Source organism: Moschus berezovskii, chromosome 23 (assembly GCF_049115385.1).
Source record: "Moschus berezovskii isolate FMDL1 chromosome 23, NW_MosBer_1.0, whole genome shotgun sequence".
In the NCBI taxonomy this organism is placed as follows: Eukaryota; Metazoa; Chordata; class Mammalia; order Artiodactyla; family Moschidae; genus Moschus; species Moschus berezovskii.
In genome coordinates this window covers 32,300,542-32,316,942 of record NC_142482.1, presented here as the reverse complement: position 1 = coordinate 32,316,942, position 16,401 = coordinate 32,300,542, and the positions used below count along the sequence as shown (strand labels likewise).

At 41.8% G+C, this 16,401-nt stretch overlaps 1 protein-coding gene across 2 annotated transcripts in view; it reads left to right on the top strand.

Annotated features, from left to right (window-relative positions):
• ADGRF1 (adhesion G protein-coupled receptor F1) overlaps window positions 1-13,157 on the top strand; it is a 44,962-nt gene extending 31,805 nt beyond the window's left edge. Inside the window, exons 11-16 of one of the 2 annotated variants that reach the window (XM_055405894.2) lie at window positions 1,820-2,008; window positions 3,701-5,071; window positions 7,340-7,381; window positions 8,342-8,401; window positions 12,235-12,298; window positions 12,966-13,157. In XM_055405894.2, coding sequence (XP_055261869.2) covers window positions 1,820-2,008; window positions 3,701-5,071; window positions 7,340-7,381; window positions 8,342-8,401; window positions 12,235-12,298; window positions 12,966-13,054 — 1,815 coding nt within the window. In that variant the 3' untranslated portion in view covers window positions 13,055-13,157. Of the gene's footprint in view, window positions 1-1,819; window positions 2,009-3,700; window positions 5,072-7,339; window positions 7,382-8,341; window positions 8,402-12,231; window positions 12,299-12,965 lie in introns of both variants that reach the window. The other variant, XM_055405891.2, reaches the window with a different exon arrangement.
• Window positions 13,158-16,401: the final 3,244 nt, after the last annotated feature.

Sequence of the window (16,401 nt, the reverse complement as noted above, 5' to 3'; positions counted from 1 at the left end):
AGATGGCAGAATAGCAACTAAATCCAGAAAACCTGGGAATTAAAGATCTAAGTGAAAGTGTTAAGTCAGAAGCCATAACCTTAGTACAAGTGAAGATGTACATGAGTTAGAAATGGGGGTAGGGAGTGGGTCAGCCAGAGTTGAACCATATAGAATGAGAGAGCTGCAATGGCTCTCCAGGGCATGCACCTTACCAATTTCCTTCTATAGACTGGAAAAGGAGAGACTAGGGGGCTAATGGTTCCTCAGGTAGCAATAGAGTTGAACTAGAAATGTGGTCACTTGATTAGGGCTATGACCGTCATATGATGCTCTCTTAGGAAGATTCAAGTACTTGCTGCTGCTGCTGCTAAGTCACTTCAGTCGTGTCCGACTCTGTGCGACCCCATAGACGGCAGCCGACCAGGCTCCGCCGTCCCTGGGATTCTCCAGGCAAGAACACTGGAGTGGGTTGCCATTTCCTTCTCCAATGTGTGAAAGTGAAGTCGCTCAGTCGTGTCCGACTAGTAGTGACCCCATGGACTGCAGCCCACCAGGCTCCTCTGTCCATGCGATTTTCTAGGCAAGAGTACTGGAGTGGCACTTGATAAATAAAAAAAATGGAAGCAAATGGTGAGGAGTTAAAACTCAGGTGTGGAAAAGGGACTCTGAGACCAGTTCACAGACATGGTCCTACAAATAGGCCTTCATAGTGAACAGGGCTTCAGTCCCAGCCAGAGACCCCACTTCAGAAGCAGAGAACCCACCATGGTATTCCCCAGGGGACTGTGGAAGGTTTACCACTCCCTTTCTGGACCTCAGTTTCTCATCTGTAAATCTGGGAGGGAGGTTGGAGCAGATGACTCCTGGGGCTTATCCTTATTCTTGCCTTCTTTGCTTCAGCTCTGGACATAAACCATAGCTGGGACTAGGCCACCCCAGGGTATAAGGACAAGCAGACCCCAGGTGCCTGAGGCAGAGAACAGCTCTGTCAGCTGAGAATAGTAAAAAGGAAAACAGAGGGATCTGGGTTCCTGGGTTGACAGGCTTTGAGTAAGGAGAATATCCCTTCTAGCTGCCTTCCAAATTAGCTCGGTGTTGTGGAAGCAGATGGGAGCCTCAAGGAAAAAGTAAAACCCCAATCCAGTGACCAAGTGTAGTCAAATCTCCACGTACATCCCTTTAAATCCTCTATAGCAGTGGTCCCTAACCCTTTTGGCACTAGGGACTGATTTGGAAGGCAAGTTTTTCATGGACTGGGAGGTAGAGGAATGGTTTCTGGATGATTTAAGCACATTACATTTATTGTGCACTTTATTTCTATTATTATTACATCAGCTCCACCTCAGATAATCAGGCATTAGATTCTGGAGGTTGGGGACCCCTGCTCTACAGGGATTTCTCAGCATAGTAAAAATGGATATAACATTTAGTGCCAAGCAGACCATGCCTTTCCGCTTCCTGCGGGGTACTGTTTGGAAAGTCACTGAATCTCACTGAACTTCAGGTTCTGTATAATTAGTGTAATAATTTATATAAAAATGTTTTTTAATGAAACTCTTCAAATTTTAATTTCCTTAATCAAAATGAAAATATTCATGGTACCTCCTTTAAAGAGTAGTGTAAGGACTAAATCAAATCAGTGAATCCCCAGTAAAGCATTTAGAACAGCGTATGGAAAACAGAAAGCCAGTGTAGTGTTATTGTCATTGTTACATGATTATCCCAGGTTATCACGCATCATACAAATGTTAGTTATATGTGGCCATGAAACTGGTTTAAGTCTGCTGAAGCACAAGCATTACATTGTTTCCTAGAACGTGACCATTTCTGTTCCTAGAGTTTAAATGAGCTCGCCAATAACAGCACTGACACAGAGGCAGCCGTGTCGTCTCTGGTGCAGAAGCTTTCGATGGTCATTCAGCAAAGCCCGTCAACCACAGCTGGGGATCTGGCTTCTGTGGTGTCAATTCTGGGCAGTATCTCATCTCTGAAAAAGAGCTTCGTTGTATCCAATTCAACAATGGAGGTAAAGTCTGCGTGAGCTCAAACGGCTCACTTTAAATGCTCGATCTGGTTGGAGGAATGGCAGAAGCCCCAGTTGATAAGATGTCGTTGAAAGGGACCAAAGAGCCATGTAACAGTCTTTGTGTGAGTTTCGCTGCTTCCTCGCCAATGTATAAAAAACCCCTGGGATCAATTATGTGTGTACAAAGTAAGAGGGAGCTGCCTCCAGGCAGGCTGCCTGGGTGGCACCCGGTTGAAGGAAAGGTGTAAGTCTCTGCCCTACATGACACTGAAAGATACAGGTGCCAACTTTTTGATACTTAATATTGAGTCTGCAGTTTTTCCTTCCCATGGCTATAAACTCTGACTCTAGTATATTATATTTAGTATATTTTAAGAACTCCATTTTTTGAGTGGGGAATTCATGATTTAGTTTGGATATTTTAAAATTAACTTTAAAAATTCCTCAAATAAGACATGCTCACTATAAGATATGCAAATAAACAACAAGAAAAATAAGTGCTATGTAATCCTGTCACTCTAGAATGGCCACTGCTTACATTTTAGGTGTTATCTCAGCACCTAGAAGATTGACAAGGGACGCATAGCAGGTACTCAATAACTATTTGCTTAATAAATATCTTTCCAAAAATTTTGGATGTGTGCATTTTATATGTCAAAGCATATAATATTTTACAAAATTGGGTTTTATATTACGTATACTGTTACATAATCACACAATGGTCCTTAACTATATAAGGTGAATGTTATATGTCAGAAGTGACATTAAATGTGAATAAGTTAAACTCCCTGGAATAAAGATGCTCAGATTTTTTTTCAAAAAGTCTGACTATGTGTTGTTAATGAGACCAAATAAAACAAAATGACACACAAAAAAAGCTAAAAATGAAATGAAGGGGAAAATAGAGCTGCAAGCATAAACCAAAAGAAGGCAGAGGTTGCTGAAAGCAGTAAAAGAAACCCCCTATGGGATTTGAGCCAGGAGTCACAGAGGGCTCAGGGTGAGACTCAGCTACAGTGACAGATACCCACAGCAGATGCCTGGGGACCAGAGCCATTAAGACTGAGGGTCCTGGGGGAGAAAACACTGCCTTTCAGGGATGTTTGGAAAAGGAATGTCTTGAACTAAGACTGACCCTTAAAACCCACAACTCAATTCAATGCTTCCTTGTTGCATGTCCAGGCTTTAAGAATTTTTGTTTTTTAGTTTCCTCTGTTAATGTCATAAATAAACATGAATTAAAGCTTGAACGTTCGTGACATGAATTTAGAACTTCTGATGTTAGCAAACTAAACAATATGGGAAAGTAGTTACAAAGAACGTCTCACTCTTGGACCCTCAGCCTGAAGAGTCGTGCAGTCCTGTTTGCTATCTCAGAAGGAAGAAAATGCACATTTTGCAGCCCCCATAGCAGCATTCTCCTCCTTCATGCCTAAACCCTGTTTGGCTTATGAAATCCTGGCAGGTGTTCACCAAGGAACTGACATGATTCTGTAGATCTTTCTTCCTTAGCCCAAAGCCTTCCCTGTGTGGAGCACCATGGTGTATTTCACTGCTAAGTTTTAATGTGTGATCCTCGACTGAGCCAATTCTCTGGGCAATTTTCTTGAGCTTAAGATTAATGACTATCCATCCATAGTCCTCTGACCAGTTTACTCAGAATCCAAATTGACTTTCATCCTTGTATTTCAGAATGTCATCAATATAGCTGATCACATCCTTAATTCAGCTTCGTTAACCAACTGGACAGTGTTACTGCAGAAAGAAAAGGATGCCAGTTCCCAGCTACTAGCATCACTGGAAAACATCAGCGCTCTGGTACCTTCGACAGCTCTGCCTCTGAATTTTTCTCGAGACTTCATTAACTGGAAAGGGATTCCAGTATCTGCAAATCTCAGCAATCAAGGTTACAATTATGAGACTGAATTTCACCCCCAAAATACCCCCAGTCCCATCACAGGCCGTGTGTCTATTGGGCCAGAACAATTCAAGAGGCACCTTCTACATACTGTCATCAGCATGACCTCTTTGACCTTGGGGAACATTCTACCCATTACCAAAAATATAAATGCTCAGGTTAATGGGCCCTTGATGTCCATTATTATCCCAAACTCTTCCATCGATGAAGTTTCCCTGACTTTTTCGAAGATGAAATTGAACCTGAGTCAACCTTATTGTGTGTTTTGGGATTTCAGTCATTTGCAGTGGAGGGGTACCGGCTGCCACCTACAGAATGAAACTGCAAACTCAGTGACATGCCTGTGTACTCACCTGACCTCCTTCTCCGTGCTGATGTCTCCCCTTGTCCCCCCTGCCATCATCCCTGTTGTGAAATGGATCACCTCTGTGGGGCTGGGGGTCTCCATCGGAAGTCTCATCTTATGCCTGACCATCGAAGTTCTGTTTTGGAAGCAGATCAACAAAAACCAAACCTCTCACAGCCGTCACATCTGCATAGTGAACATAGCTCTGTGCCTCCTGATTGCAGATGTCTGGTTTATTGTTGCTGCCACGGTGGACACCAAGGCAAACTCTGGCGTCTGCACAGCTGCCGTGTTCTTTGCACACTTTTTCTACCTCTCCTTGTTCTTCTGGATGCTTCTGCTCGGGTTCCTGCTGGCATATCGGGTGATCTTCGTGTTCCATCACATGGCCACACATTTGATGGTGGCTGTCGGGTTCTGCTTGGGCTACGGGTGCCCTCTCATTATATCCATCGTCACCATTGTGGTCACACAGCCCAGCATTGGCTACAAAAGGGAGGATGCATGTTGGCTTAAATGGTCCAATGGGAGCAAGCCTCTCTTGGCCTTCGTGGTCCCTGCCCTGACTATTGTGGTTGTAAATCTGGTGGTGGTGCTATTCGTTCTCACGAAGCTCTGGAGGCCAGCTGTTGGGGAAAGGCTGGCCCAGGACAACAAGGCCACTGTCATGCGCATAGGGAGGAGCCTCCTTGTCCTGAGTCCTCTTCTGGGGCTCACCTGGGGTTTCGGCATAGCAACAATGGTGGACAGCCAGACTCTGTCTTGGCACATTATTTTCGCATTTCTCAATGCATTCCAGGTAAGAACAATGAGAATAACCTACTGTATAATCAGGTAACTGGAATGTAGAGAATTGAGGATAGGAAGACCACTCTGGCGATGATCTCCTCTCCCTGCCTCCAACAGGACTGTTACAAACAAAACTGCCTGCAACAGTGAACAGACGAAAAAGATCCATTTTTTCCCCAATAGTTATTCTCATACTGAGGTAGAATATTAGGCTTCTTCAGTAATCCATTCCAGGATTTTATTTTTATTTTTTTATTATTATTTTTTACTATAAATGTATTTGTTTTAATTGGAGGCTAATTACTTTACAATATTGTATTGGTTTTGCATACATCAACATGAATCCGCCACAGGTGTACACGTGTTCCCCATTCTGAACCCCCTCCCACCTCCCTCCCCATACCATCCCTCTGGGTCATCTCAGAGCACCAGCCCCGAGCATCCTGCATCCTGCATCAAATCCATTCCAGGGTTTTAAATGTTCGAATTCACATAGCTCACACTCATCTCCCTTGCTGTTGACCCAGTCTTCTTTGTCCTGTGCTTATCTCTGTGAAGGCACGCAGGGAAAGGGAAGTAAATCAAGAATACCTTTTGAGTCTGAATGGTGCAAAGGAAGTCCCTAGTGTGCCACAGAGCAGTGCCTGGCCAACTGCCGGCAGCACTGTTTTTGTAAATAAAGTTTTATTGGACCACAGCCACGCCAGTTCATTTGCATAGGGTCTGTGACTGTTTCCCTTACATGGACAGAACTGAGCAGTTGTAAGAATCTGGATGACCTGCAAAACCAGAAATATTTACTCTCTGACTCTTTAGAGAAAAGGTTTGCAGACCTCTGCTGCCAAGCACGGGTTTTACATGCCATGATTAAGGAGTGTTCAGCAAGTAGGCGGGCAAAGTATTCCTTAGATTTGGAGAATCTGGAAGAGAGCCCTCAATCCTGGTTCAAGGAACACTGGCTGGGTCTCCTACCCTGGACAATGTCTTAAGGTAGTGGTGGTTAAATGTTTGTGCTCTGGAGTTAAGTAGCTCTGGGCTCAAGTATGTCATGTTATCCAACTGTGTCACTGCTAACAAATTATTTGATTTTTCTATCCTCAATTCTTTTATCTGGTAAACAGGGATAATCTGTATGCTCTGGTGCAAGTGTGCAGTTGTGTCTGACTCTTGAGACCCGGTGGACTGTAGCCTGCCAGTCTCCTCTGTCCATGGGATTTGCAGGCGAGAATACTGGAGTGGGTTGCCATTTCCTACTCCAGGGGGTCTTCCCCACCCAGGGAGGGAACCCAGGTCTCCTACGTCTCCTGAATTGGCAGGTGGATTGTTTACCACTCTGCCACCTGGGAAACCCAAATATTACCTGATCATTCAGCACTTAGCACTGTGCCTGGCACAGAGCAGGTGGTCAGTAAATGTCTCCAGAAAGCAGTTGGTTCTCCACTTACTTCAGCAAACCAGGGTACGTTTAGGTGGTGGCACAAGGACTGTCATGGAGAACACACACCTCATGGTGACAGGCTTAGGGAGCTTTCGTCCAGGGCCAGACAGTTGGTGACATGCTGTCTGAACAGGCACCAACTAAGGGTGCTCCAACCAGGAGGAGGATTTCAGGGTTCAAGAAAGATGCTGCTGAGGATTCCCCAGGGGCTGGACCTGATGGGAAGTGTGCTGATATAGTCAATTTCTTCCACTTGGCCTTGGACTTCAGAGACGGCTGACATCATAAGATGCTGAGTTGGCATTTGTTTAATGTCTAAAGAAAGCCTAAGACACAGAAGCAAATGGAAGTTCTTTATTTGGGGTTTCAGTTCAGTTCAGTTCAGTTCAGTCGCTCAGTCTCTTTGCAACCCCGTGAATCACAGCACACCAGGCCTCCCTGTCCATCACTAACTCCCGGAGTTCACTCAAACCCATGTCCATTGAGTCAGTGATGCCATCAAGCCATCTCAATCTCTGTCGTCCCCTTCTCCTCCTGCCCCCAATCCCTCCCAGCATCAGATGACACAAAGGGGAACATGACGCTCCACATGTGTTTCAAACTTTATTTACTCAATAATTTAATTAGCAACAACAACAAAAATGTTTGAGTACTTTGTGTTAATCCAGGCACTGTGGAGGTTTCATAGTATCCTTGTCTTCAGGGAACCCACAGCCAATAGGGGCACAGACAAGGAAATAATTTCAATGTTGGAGGATATAATAGAATAGTAATAATATAAAAACTTTCTTTTCTGGAAATGGAAGAGATAATACATGTGCTTTATTCCTTCATTTAAAGGGTCTTTTCATCTTATGTTTTGGAATTCTCTTGGATAGTAAGGTATGTGTATTCATTTCTCTCTTTCTCCTTTAACCCAGGAATCTAATCCCTCCCCTTCAGTTTTAAGGTCCTTATTCATATATAAGAGGTTAGACCATGGGTACTTTCATAAAAAAGTTCTATAATTTTACAAAAGGCAGATTCAGTCAGGATACAAAGAAACTGAACACTCTTTGCTGATAATGGAGCTACAGTGAATCAACCACAACATATAATATGACCATTGTAGAAAAAAGGGGGATTTTACTTTCAAATTTTGACTTGGCATAATTAGCCAGCAAAAAAACTTTCCTTATGCTGGAAAAGCCTATTTATTTCTATGTTTCTAGAATTTTATATAGTAAATATTTTGTAGCCTCTGACATGAAATAGAATTCTTAATGAAGGATGACTAATGCAAGTAAAAGATAATAGAAAAAAACTTATACTACTTTCATTATTTTTCCAAGCTTTTAGCAATTTTGCCGAAAGAAGTAAAGATAGTTAATAAACATAGCCTTTGTTTTAATAAGAAGATAAGGATATTTTATAATTATTATAACTGTTGTTGTACATGCCCCCAAACCCCTGTTTACAAAGAAGTAATTTGCTTTCTTCTGGATTAGAAGGATTGTAAGGAAATAAATAAATAAAAATAAGTAATTCTGTGGTTTTCACCATTTAGTCAGTGAGGAGACTCTTCACTTCAAAGATAAACTTCAAGTTAGCAATTATTGCCAATTACTAATGTCTAGAATCTGAATTATTATAGCTTTTGGTATTGTCATTCTCTGTTTCATTCTAGATTTGTTTATAAGAAAAGATATTAAAAAAAATCCATTCATCAGATCCCTATGCCTATAGTCTATATACCGCTGGGAAATACTATTACTAAATAACAATTTTACTAGTTTTGTTTTTGAAATGTCTATGTATGACCGCATATGGGTAGCTCCTCAAAATTTCTTTTTTGCCCTATAGCTACGACAGTTGCTGCTCAACAAGTTGTCTCCTCTAAGCTGTTGGGACCAGGCATCAAAGGTAATTATCTCCTGCTACCATGGAGGCAATTGGTGAAATTTTGTACTTTTTACACAGTCCCACAACAGGCCGTTTTGTGTAAACCCATTTAGTTTCTGTTGCCGTTATATTCCTGGTGTCTGGCACGATGTCCAGCACACAGTCAATATTCACCAGAAAGTTTTTCAGTGAATGAATAAATGCAAATGTGTGGAAAGCCTCAAAGATGCGCAGGCATGGGGGTCTGCAGTGTTCTTGTGAGCAAGTTCATTTGAAGCGTATCACTTGCTCTAGTCTGACTTGTCTCCCAACATCTAGAATCAGTAGGGTCCTTTTCTCTGCCTAACTTTCTGGATCTCCTGTCGACCTCTTTTCCTTCTCCAGAAAAGCAGAGTGGAAAGTCTTCATTAACTTCTAATATAAAAAATTTCTCTCTTTGAATTTTCTCTTTTACGCTGGTATAACTAACTTTGTCTCTTGCAATTTTAGCTCTTTAGTCCACAAACTGCCAAGTTTGTATGGAGACAGGATATCTATTTTCATTCTTTGCCACAAAAGTGCAATCCATGTAAGGAACCGCACAGTTAGAAACAAAAGTACTTGCCTCCTTATTTTGTATTTTTGACATTACCTCATATTTTTGTCTTTCAGTGAGACATGGAGGGTCTTTCAGAAAGGATTCTAAAGCAGAAATTTCTGTGTTTGATAAAAATCAACTGACCTAAGTACATGAAAAAAATGCATAGATATTTAGAGGGTTTTTTTTTAATGTGGGATAATATAAACTTTTGAAATAAAGAAACAGTGACGCAATTAGCTTCTGGCATTAAAGTAACTCTCCTGGGTCTGCATTTCATTGGAGAGTGCTGTGAATTAGGACCCTTGACTCAGGAATTGAGAGACTTGCCCTGTATTTCTGACTCTGTAACCAACTGATTGTGTGATCATAGGAAAGTCACTTAGTACCTTTTGGCCTCATGTTCTCAAACTGTAAAAGTTAAGTGTTGGACTAGTTACTCAAAGCAGAAGTTCTAATGCTCTGTGATTTTAATTGTCTTTATGTCTTGAAGAACTAAAATGCCTTGAGCCAGAAAATGTGAAATTAATGAATCATTCTCTGCTATTAAGAAAATAAGGCTCATTATTAGAGAAATGCAAATCAAAACTATAATATGGTACCATCTCACATCAGACAGAATGGCCATCATCAAAAAATCTATAAACAATAAATGCTGGAGAAGGTGTAGAGAAAAGGGAATTCTCTTGCGTTATCAGTGGGAATGTAGATTAATACAGTCACTATGGAGAACAGTCGGAGAAGGCAATGGCAAGCCACTCCAGTACTATTGCCTAGAAAATCCCATGGATGGAGGAGCCTGGTAGGCTGCAGTCCGTGGGGTCGCTAAGGGTCGGACACGACTGAGCGACTTCACTTTCACTTTTCACTTTCCACTTTCACACATTGGAGAAGGAAATGGCAACCCACTCCAGTGTTCTTGCCTGGAGAATCCCAGGGACGGGGGAGCCTGGTGGGCTTCCATCTATGGGGTCACATAGAGTCGGACACGACTGAAGTGACTTAGCAGCAGCAGCATGGAGAACAGTATGGAGATTCCGTAATAAACTAAGAATAAAACTACCATGGCTTTCACGGTGGCGCAAACTAAAAAATTTGCATGACAACGTGGGACACCCAGGTTCCATCCTTGGGTCAGAAAGATCCCCTGGAGAAGGGAACAGCGACCCACTCCAGTATTCTTGCCTGGAGAATGCCATGGACAGAGGAACTTGGCATGCTATACTCCATGGGGTCACAAAGAATCAGATACGACTGAGTGACTTAACACTTTCACTTTTCAAAACTACCATATGGCTGAACAATCCCACTAGTGAACTGAGAAAACCATAATTGAAAAAGGCAAATGTACCCCAAAGTTCATTGCAGCACTATTTACAACACCTATGGACATGAGTTTGAGTGAACTCCGGGAGGTGGTGATGGACAGGGAGGCCTGGCGTGCTGTGGTTCATGGGGTCGCAGAGTCGGACACGACTGAGCAACTGAACTGAACTGAACTGAGGACATGGAAGCAATCTAGATGTCAATCAACAGATGAATGGATAAAGAACATGTGGTACATATGTATAATGGATCATTCGGTCAGTTCAGTCGCTCAGTCGTATCCAACTCTTTGCGACCCCATGAATCACAGCATGCCAGGCCTCCCTGTCCATCACCAACTCCCGGAGGTCACCCAAACTCATGTCCATCGAGTATGTGATGCCATCCAACCATCTCATCCTTTGTTGTCCCCTTCTCCTCCTGCCTTCAATCTTTCCCAGCATCAGGGTCTTTTCGAATGAGTCAGTTCTTTGCATCAGGTGGCCTAAGTATTGGAGTTTCAGCTTCAACATCAGTCCTTCCAATGAACACCCAGAACTGATCTCCTTTAGAATGGACTGGCTGGATCTCCTTGCAGTCCAAGGGACTCTCAAGAGTCTTCTCCAACACCATAGTTCAAAAGCATTAATTCTTCTCTGCTTGGCTTTCTTTATAGTCCAACTCTCATATCCATACATGACTACTGGAAAAACCAGAGCCTTGACTAGAAGGACCTTTGTTGGCAAAGTAATGTCTCTGCTTTTTAATATGCTGTCTAGGTTGGTCATAACTTTTCTTCCAAGGAGTAAGCGTCTTTTAATTTCATGGCTGCAGTCATCATCACAATGGAATATTATTCAGCCAGAAAAGGAACACGTTTGAGTCAGTTCTAATGAGGTTGAACCTAGAACCTATTATACAGAGTGAAGTAAGTCAGAAAGAAAAAAAAATATCAAATATTAACACATATGTATGGAATCTAGAAAGATGGTACTGATGAACCTATTTGCAGGGCAGCGATGGAGACACAGATGTAGAGAACAGACTTGTGGACACAGTGAGGGAAGGAGAGGGTGGGATGAGTTGAGACAGTAGCATTGAAGCATATACAGTGCCATATGTAAAATAGAGAGCCAGTGGAAATTTGCTGTATGATACAGGGAGCCCAAACCCAGTGCTCTGTGATAAGCTAGAGGGGTGAGATGGAGTGGGAGGGAGGCTCAAGAGGGAGGAGACATGTGTATGTTATGTATACCTATGGCTGATTTCAGGTTGATGTATGGCAAAAACCAAAACAATATTTTATAATATATCCTCTAATTATCCTCCAATTAAAAGTAAATTAAAAAAAAAAGGAAGGAGTTACAGCCTGTGTGACTGCATTAAAGACAAACCTTTAGTAAAGTAAGACAGGACACCCCCCAGCCCTACAAAGCAAGGAGTCAGAATTTTCTTCATTGGATAATCAAGGAAAGAAAAACACTCAAAAGTAAAATAAAGCAAACCCAAAAGTAAAGATGCCCAACAGCGTTTTTTTCTCCTTGTTTCTAATATAAAATGTTCACTTTTCAGAAGGCAGCTGTGGTCAGTGAGGGCTTTGCATCTTCTGCATTTGTATTCCTCCAGTTTCACTTTCTGGAGAAGGCAGTGGCAACCCACTCCAGTATCTCTTGCCTGGAAAATCCCATGGATGGAGGAGCCTGGTAGGCTGCCATCTGTGGGATCGCACAGAGTCGGACAAGGCTGAAGTGACTTAGCAGCAGCAGCAGTTTCACTTTCAAATTAGGTGACAAAAATGAGATTTTTGTCTTCTGAGTAGGTGAAAAAAAATGAGATTTTCATCTTCAAAGCACATTTGGCCGAAAAAAAAAAATGAGTATTTGTAATCTTCTGAGGGAATGTGAATGAAAAAGGAAGCCCGTGAAAGAATACTTTGAATGCCTAAGTGACTTGGTTTTCTTTGGTGCAGCAGAAGTTATCAGATTCATCTGTCAAACTCAGTTTCGAAAAGACTTTCAACCCATTCCAACAGAAAGGTGAGTACAAACAGACCAAAGTTTCCAAAGGGCAGGAAGAAAGCATGTGAATCTGTTATGGGTAATTCGCTTTAGATTCTGATCAAAATTCTTTGAATTTCAGATAAAGTTCAAGTGTCTTAACTTGAAAAAGCATTTCCCACCCCAAATTTTCAATGTGCTCATCCAAAAGCTTTGGGTCCTGTTATCATTGCCACCAGCCAGTCTGAGGGCTTTTGTGGGCAGCGGTGGGGGATAATATGTTATTTGTGTAATTAAAGGTCTTCGGGTTAAAATAAAGGATTGCGTAGCTATACATGACAGAAGTTACACTAGAATCAGCCTGAGGGCTTTTAATAAATCTCTTTACCTTTTTGGACACTGATTCCTCAGCATTAAAATGGAAAACTAAGAGACCGCTAGGGTCTCATTCAGTAACATACAGTAACATTCAGTGGTCTCAAACCTTTATCTCATTCCCCAGGATCTGAAAATGTGGGCCTTCTCTTCTCAAATGAGAGAAGTCTGACAGATGTAAGCTTCGATGGCATTAATAAAATGCTGTCTACCCTATGTTCTTCATGAGACTGTACAGAATTGTAAAGAATTGCATAGGCTTACTCTAATTTTGATCTTAGCGTGTTCCAACATAACAGCAATAATTCTTATCCTCTTTTTCCTCTTTTAGGCCACTATGTATTTTCTTATACTAGAGAATCCTCATGTGACATCATGCTAACTCAGTTTTCATCAGCTGAACAAAGCGGGGAATCCTAAAATCAAGGATAATTTTTTTTTTGTAAATCAATACTGAGAGCTCAATGTCAGTGAAGAAATGATATTCAATGGAATTTTCTGATTTAAAAATCTGGAAATAAAATAAAGAGCTTTCAGCAGCTTCATGACCACCGTCTTTTATCTTCAGTTAAATGGAAAGATTTACTTCTGTACTGTTTGAGTTAAAGGAATTGCTTCATAAATGTAGAGATTAATTTTGTGTCAGAAATTTTGTCAGTTGTACTAGCTTCTCACTGCCACAAACTGTGGTTTTCTTTTTCATAAATTAGCATTATGCATGTGACATTTCAAGTTATCTGGATTGGAATAAGGAAATGTCATGAAATCACTTTAAATACTTTGATGGACCATGTTTACTTTCTTATAAAAAATCACTGGTGAAATTTCATAGAGAAAAGGCATTTTCTTCCCCAATTTCCAGTCAAATTTTATGCTTGTTCTTATTTTTTAGATTCAGTCACTGAAGTTTGAGGGTTGATCAGAAACAAAATGGAAAGTGTCCATTTCAGACAGCTTGTAGCCATGACTTAGAAACTATAACAATGTGATTATATCAGTTCAGTTCAGTTCAGTCGCTCAGTCGTGTCCGACTCTCCGCGACCCCATGAATCACAGCACGCCAGGCCTCCCTGTCCATCACCAACTCCTGGAGTACACTCAAACCCATGTCCACAGAGTCGGTGATGCCATCCAGCCATCTCATTCTCCGTCGTCCCCTTCTCCTCCCGCCCCCAACCTTTCCCAGCATCAGAGTCTTTTCCAGTGAGTCAACTCGTCGCATGAGGTGGCCAAAGTATTGCAGTTTCAGCTTTAGCATCAGTCCCTCCAATGAACATCCAGGACTGATCTCCTTTAGAATGGACTGGTTGGATCTCCTTGCAGTATAAGGGACTCTCAAGAGTCTTCTCCAACACCACAGTTCAAAAGCATCGATTCTTCGGCGATCAGCCTTCTTCACAGTCCAACTCTCACACCCATACATGACCACGGGAAAAACCATAGCCTTGACTAGACGGACCTTGGTTGGCAAAGTAATGTCTCTGTTTTTTAATATACTATCAAGGTTGGTCATAACTTTCCTTCCAAGGAGCAAGCGTCTTTTAATTTCATGGCTGCAATCAGCATCTGCAGTGATTTTGGAGCCCCAAAAAATAAAGTCTGACACTGTTTCCACTGTTTTTCCATCTATTTCCCATGAAGTGATGGGACCAGATGCCATGATCTTTGTTTTCTGAATGTTGAGCTTCAAGCCAACCTTTTCACTCTCCTCTTTCACTTTCATCAAGAGGCTTTTGAGTTCCTCTTCACTTTCTGCCATAAGGGTAGTGTCATCTGCATATCTGAGGTTATTGATATTTCTCCCAGCAATCTTGATTCCAGCTTGTGCTTCTTCCAGCCCAGCGTTCCTCATGATGTACTCTGCATATAAGTTAAATAAGCAAGGTGACAATATACAACCTTGACGTACACCTTTTCCTATTTGGAACCAGTCTGTTGTTCCATGTCCAGTTCTAACTGTTGCTTCCTGACCTGCATACAGGTTTCTCAAGAGGCAGGTCAGGTGGTCTGGGATTCCCATCTCTTTCAGAATGTTCCACAGTTTATTGTGATCGACACAGTCAAAGGCTTTGGCATAGTCAATGAAGCAGAAATGGATGTTTTTCTGAAACTCTCTTGCTTTCTCCATGATCCAGCGGATGTTGGCAATTTGATCTCTGGTGCCTCTGCCTTTTCTAAAACCTGCTTGAACATCTGGGAGTTCACGGTTTACATACTGCTGAAGTCTGGCTTGGAGAATTTTGAGCATGACTTTACTAGCGTGTGAGATGAGTGCAATTGTGCGGTAGTTTGAGCATTCTTTGGCATTGCCTTTTTTTGGGATTGGAATGAAGACTGACCTCTTCCAGTCCTGTGGCCAGCGCTGAGTTTTCCAAATCTGCTGGCATATTGAGTGCAGCACTTTCACAGCATCATCTTTCAAGACTTGAAATAGCTCAACTGGAATTCCATCACCTCCACTAGCTTTGTTCGTAGTGATGCTCTCTAAGGCCCACTTGACTTCACATTCCAAGATGTCTGGCTCTAGGTCAGTGATCACGTTATCGTGACTATCTTGGTCATGAAGATCTTTTTTGTACAGTTCTTCTGTGTATTCCTGCCACCTCTTCTTAATATCTTCTGCTTCTGTTAGGTCCATATCATTTCTGTCCTTTATCGAGCCCATCTTTGCATGAAATGTTCCCTTGGAATCTCTAATTTTCTTGAAGAGGTCTCTTGTTTTTCCTATTCTGTTGTTTTCCTCTATTTCTTTGCATTGATCACTGAGGAAGTCTTTCTTATCTCTCCTTGCTATTCTTTGGAACTCTGCATTCAGATGCTTATATCTTTCCTTTTCTCCTTTGCTTTTCGCCTCTCTTCTTTTCACAGCTATTTGTAAGGCCTCCTCAGACAGCCATTTCGCTCTTTTGCATTTCTTTTCCATGGGGATGGTCTTGGTCCCTGTCTCCTGTACAATGTCACGAACCTCCGTCCAGAGTTCATCAGGCACTCTATCAATCAGATCTAGTCCCTTAAATCTATTTCTCAGTTCCACTGTATAATCATAAGGGATTTGATTGAGGTCATATCTGAATGGTCTAGTGGTTTTCCCTACTTTCTTCAATTTAAGTCTGAATTTCGCAATAAGGAGTTCATGATCTGAGCCACAGTCAGCTCCTGGTCTTGTTTTCGCTAACTGTATACAGCTTCTCCATCTTTGGTTGCAAAGAATATAATCAATCTGATTTCGGTGTTGACCATCTGGTGATGTCCATGTGTAGAGTCTTCTCTTGTGTTGTTGGAAGAGGGTGTTTGCTATGACCAGTGCATTCTCTTGACAAAACTCTATTAGCCTTTGCCCTGCTTCATTCCGTGCTCCAAGGCCAAATGGAATCAGTGAATTAAAATGGACTGGAATGGGTGAATTTAACTCGGATGACCATTATATCTACTACTGTGGGCATGAATCCCTTAGAAGAAATGGAGTAGCCATCATGGTCAACAAAAGAGTCTGAAATGCAGTACTTGGATGCAATCTTAAAAATGACAGAATGATTTCTGTTCATTTCCAAGGCAAACCATTCAATATTACAGTAATCCAGGCCTATGCCCCAACCAGTAATGCAGAAGAAGCTGAAGTTAATTGGTTCTATGAAGACCTACAAGACCTTTTAGAACTAACACCCCCCAAAAAAAGATGTGATTATATATATATATATATATATATATATATATATAATATATATATAATGCAGTATTTGTCAGTTTACAGAGAGCTTTCATCTGGT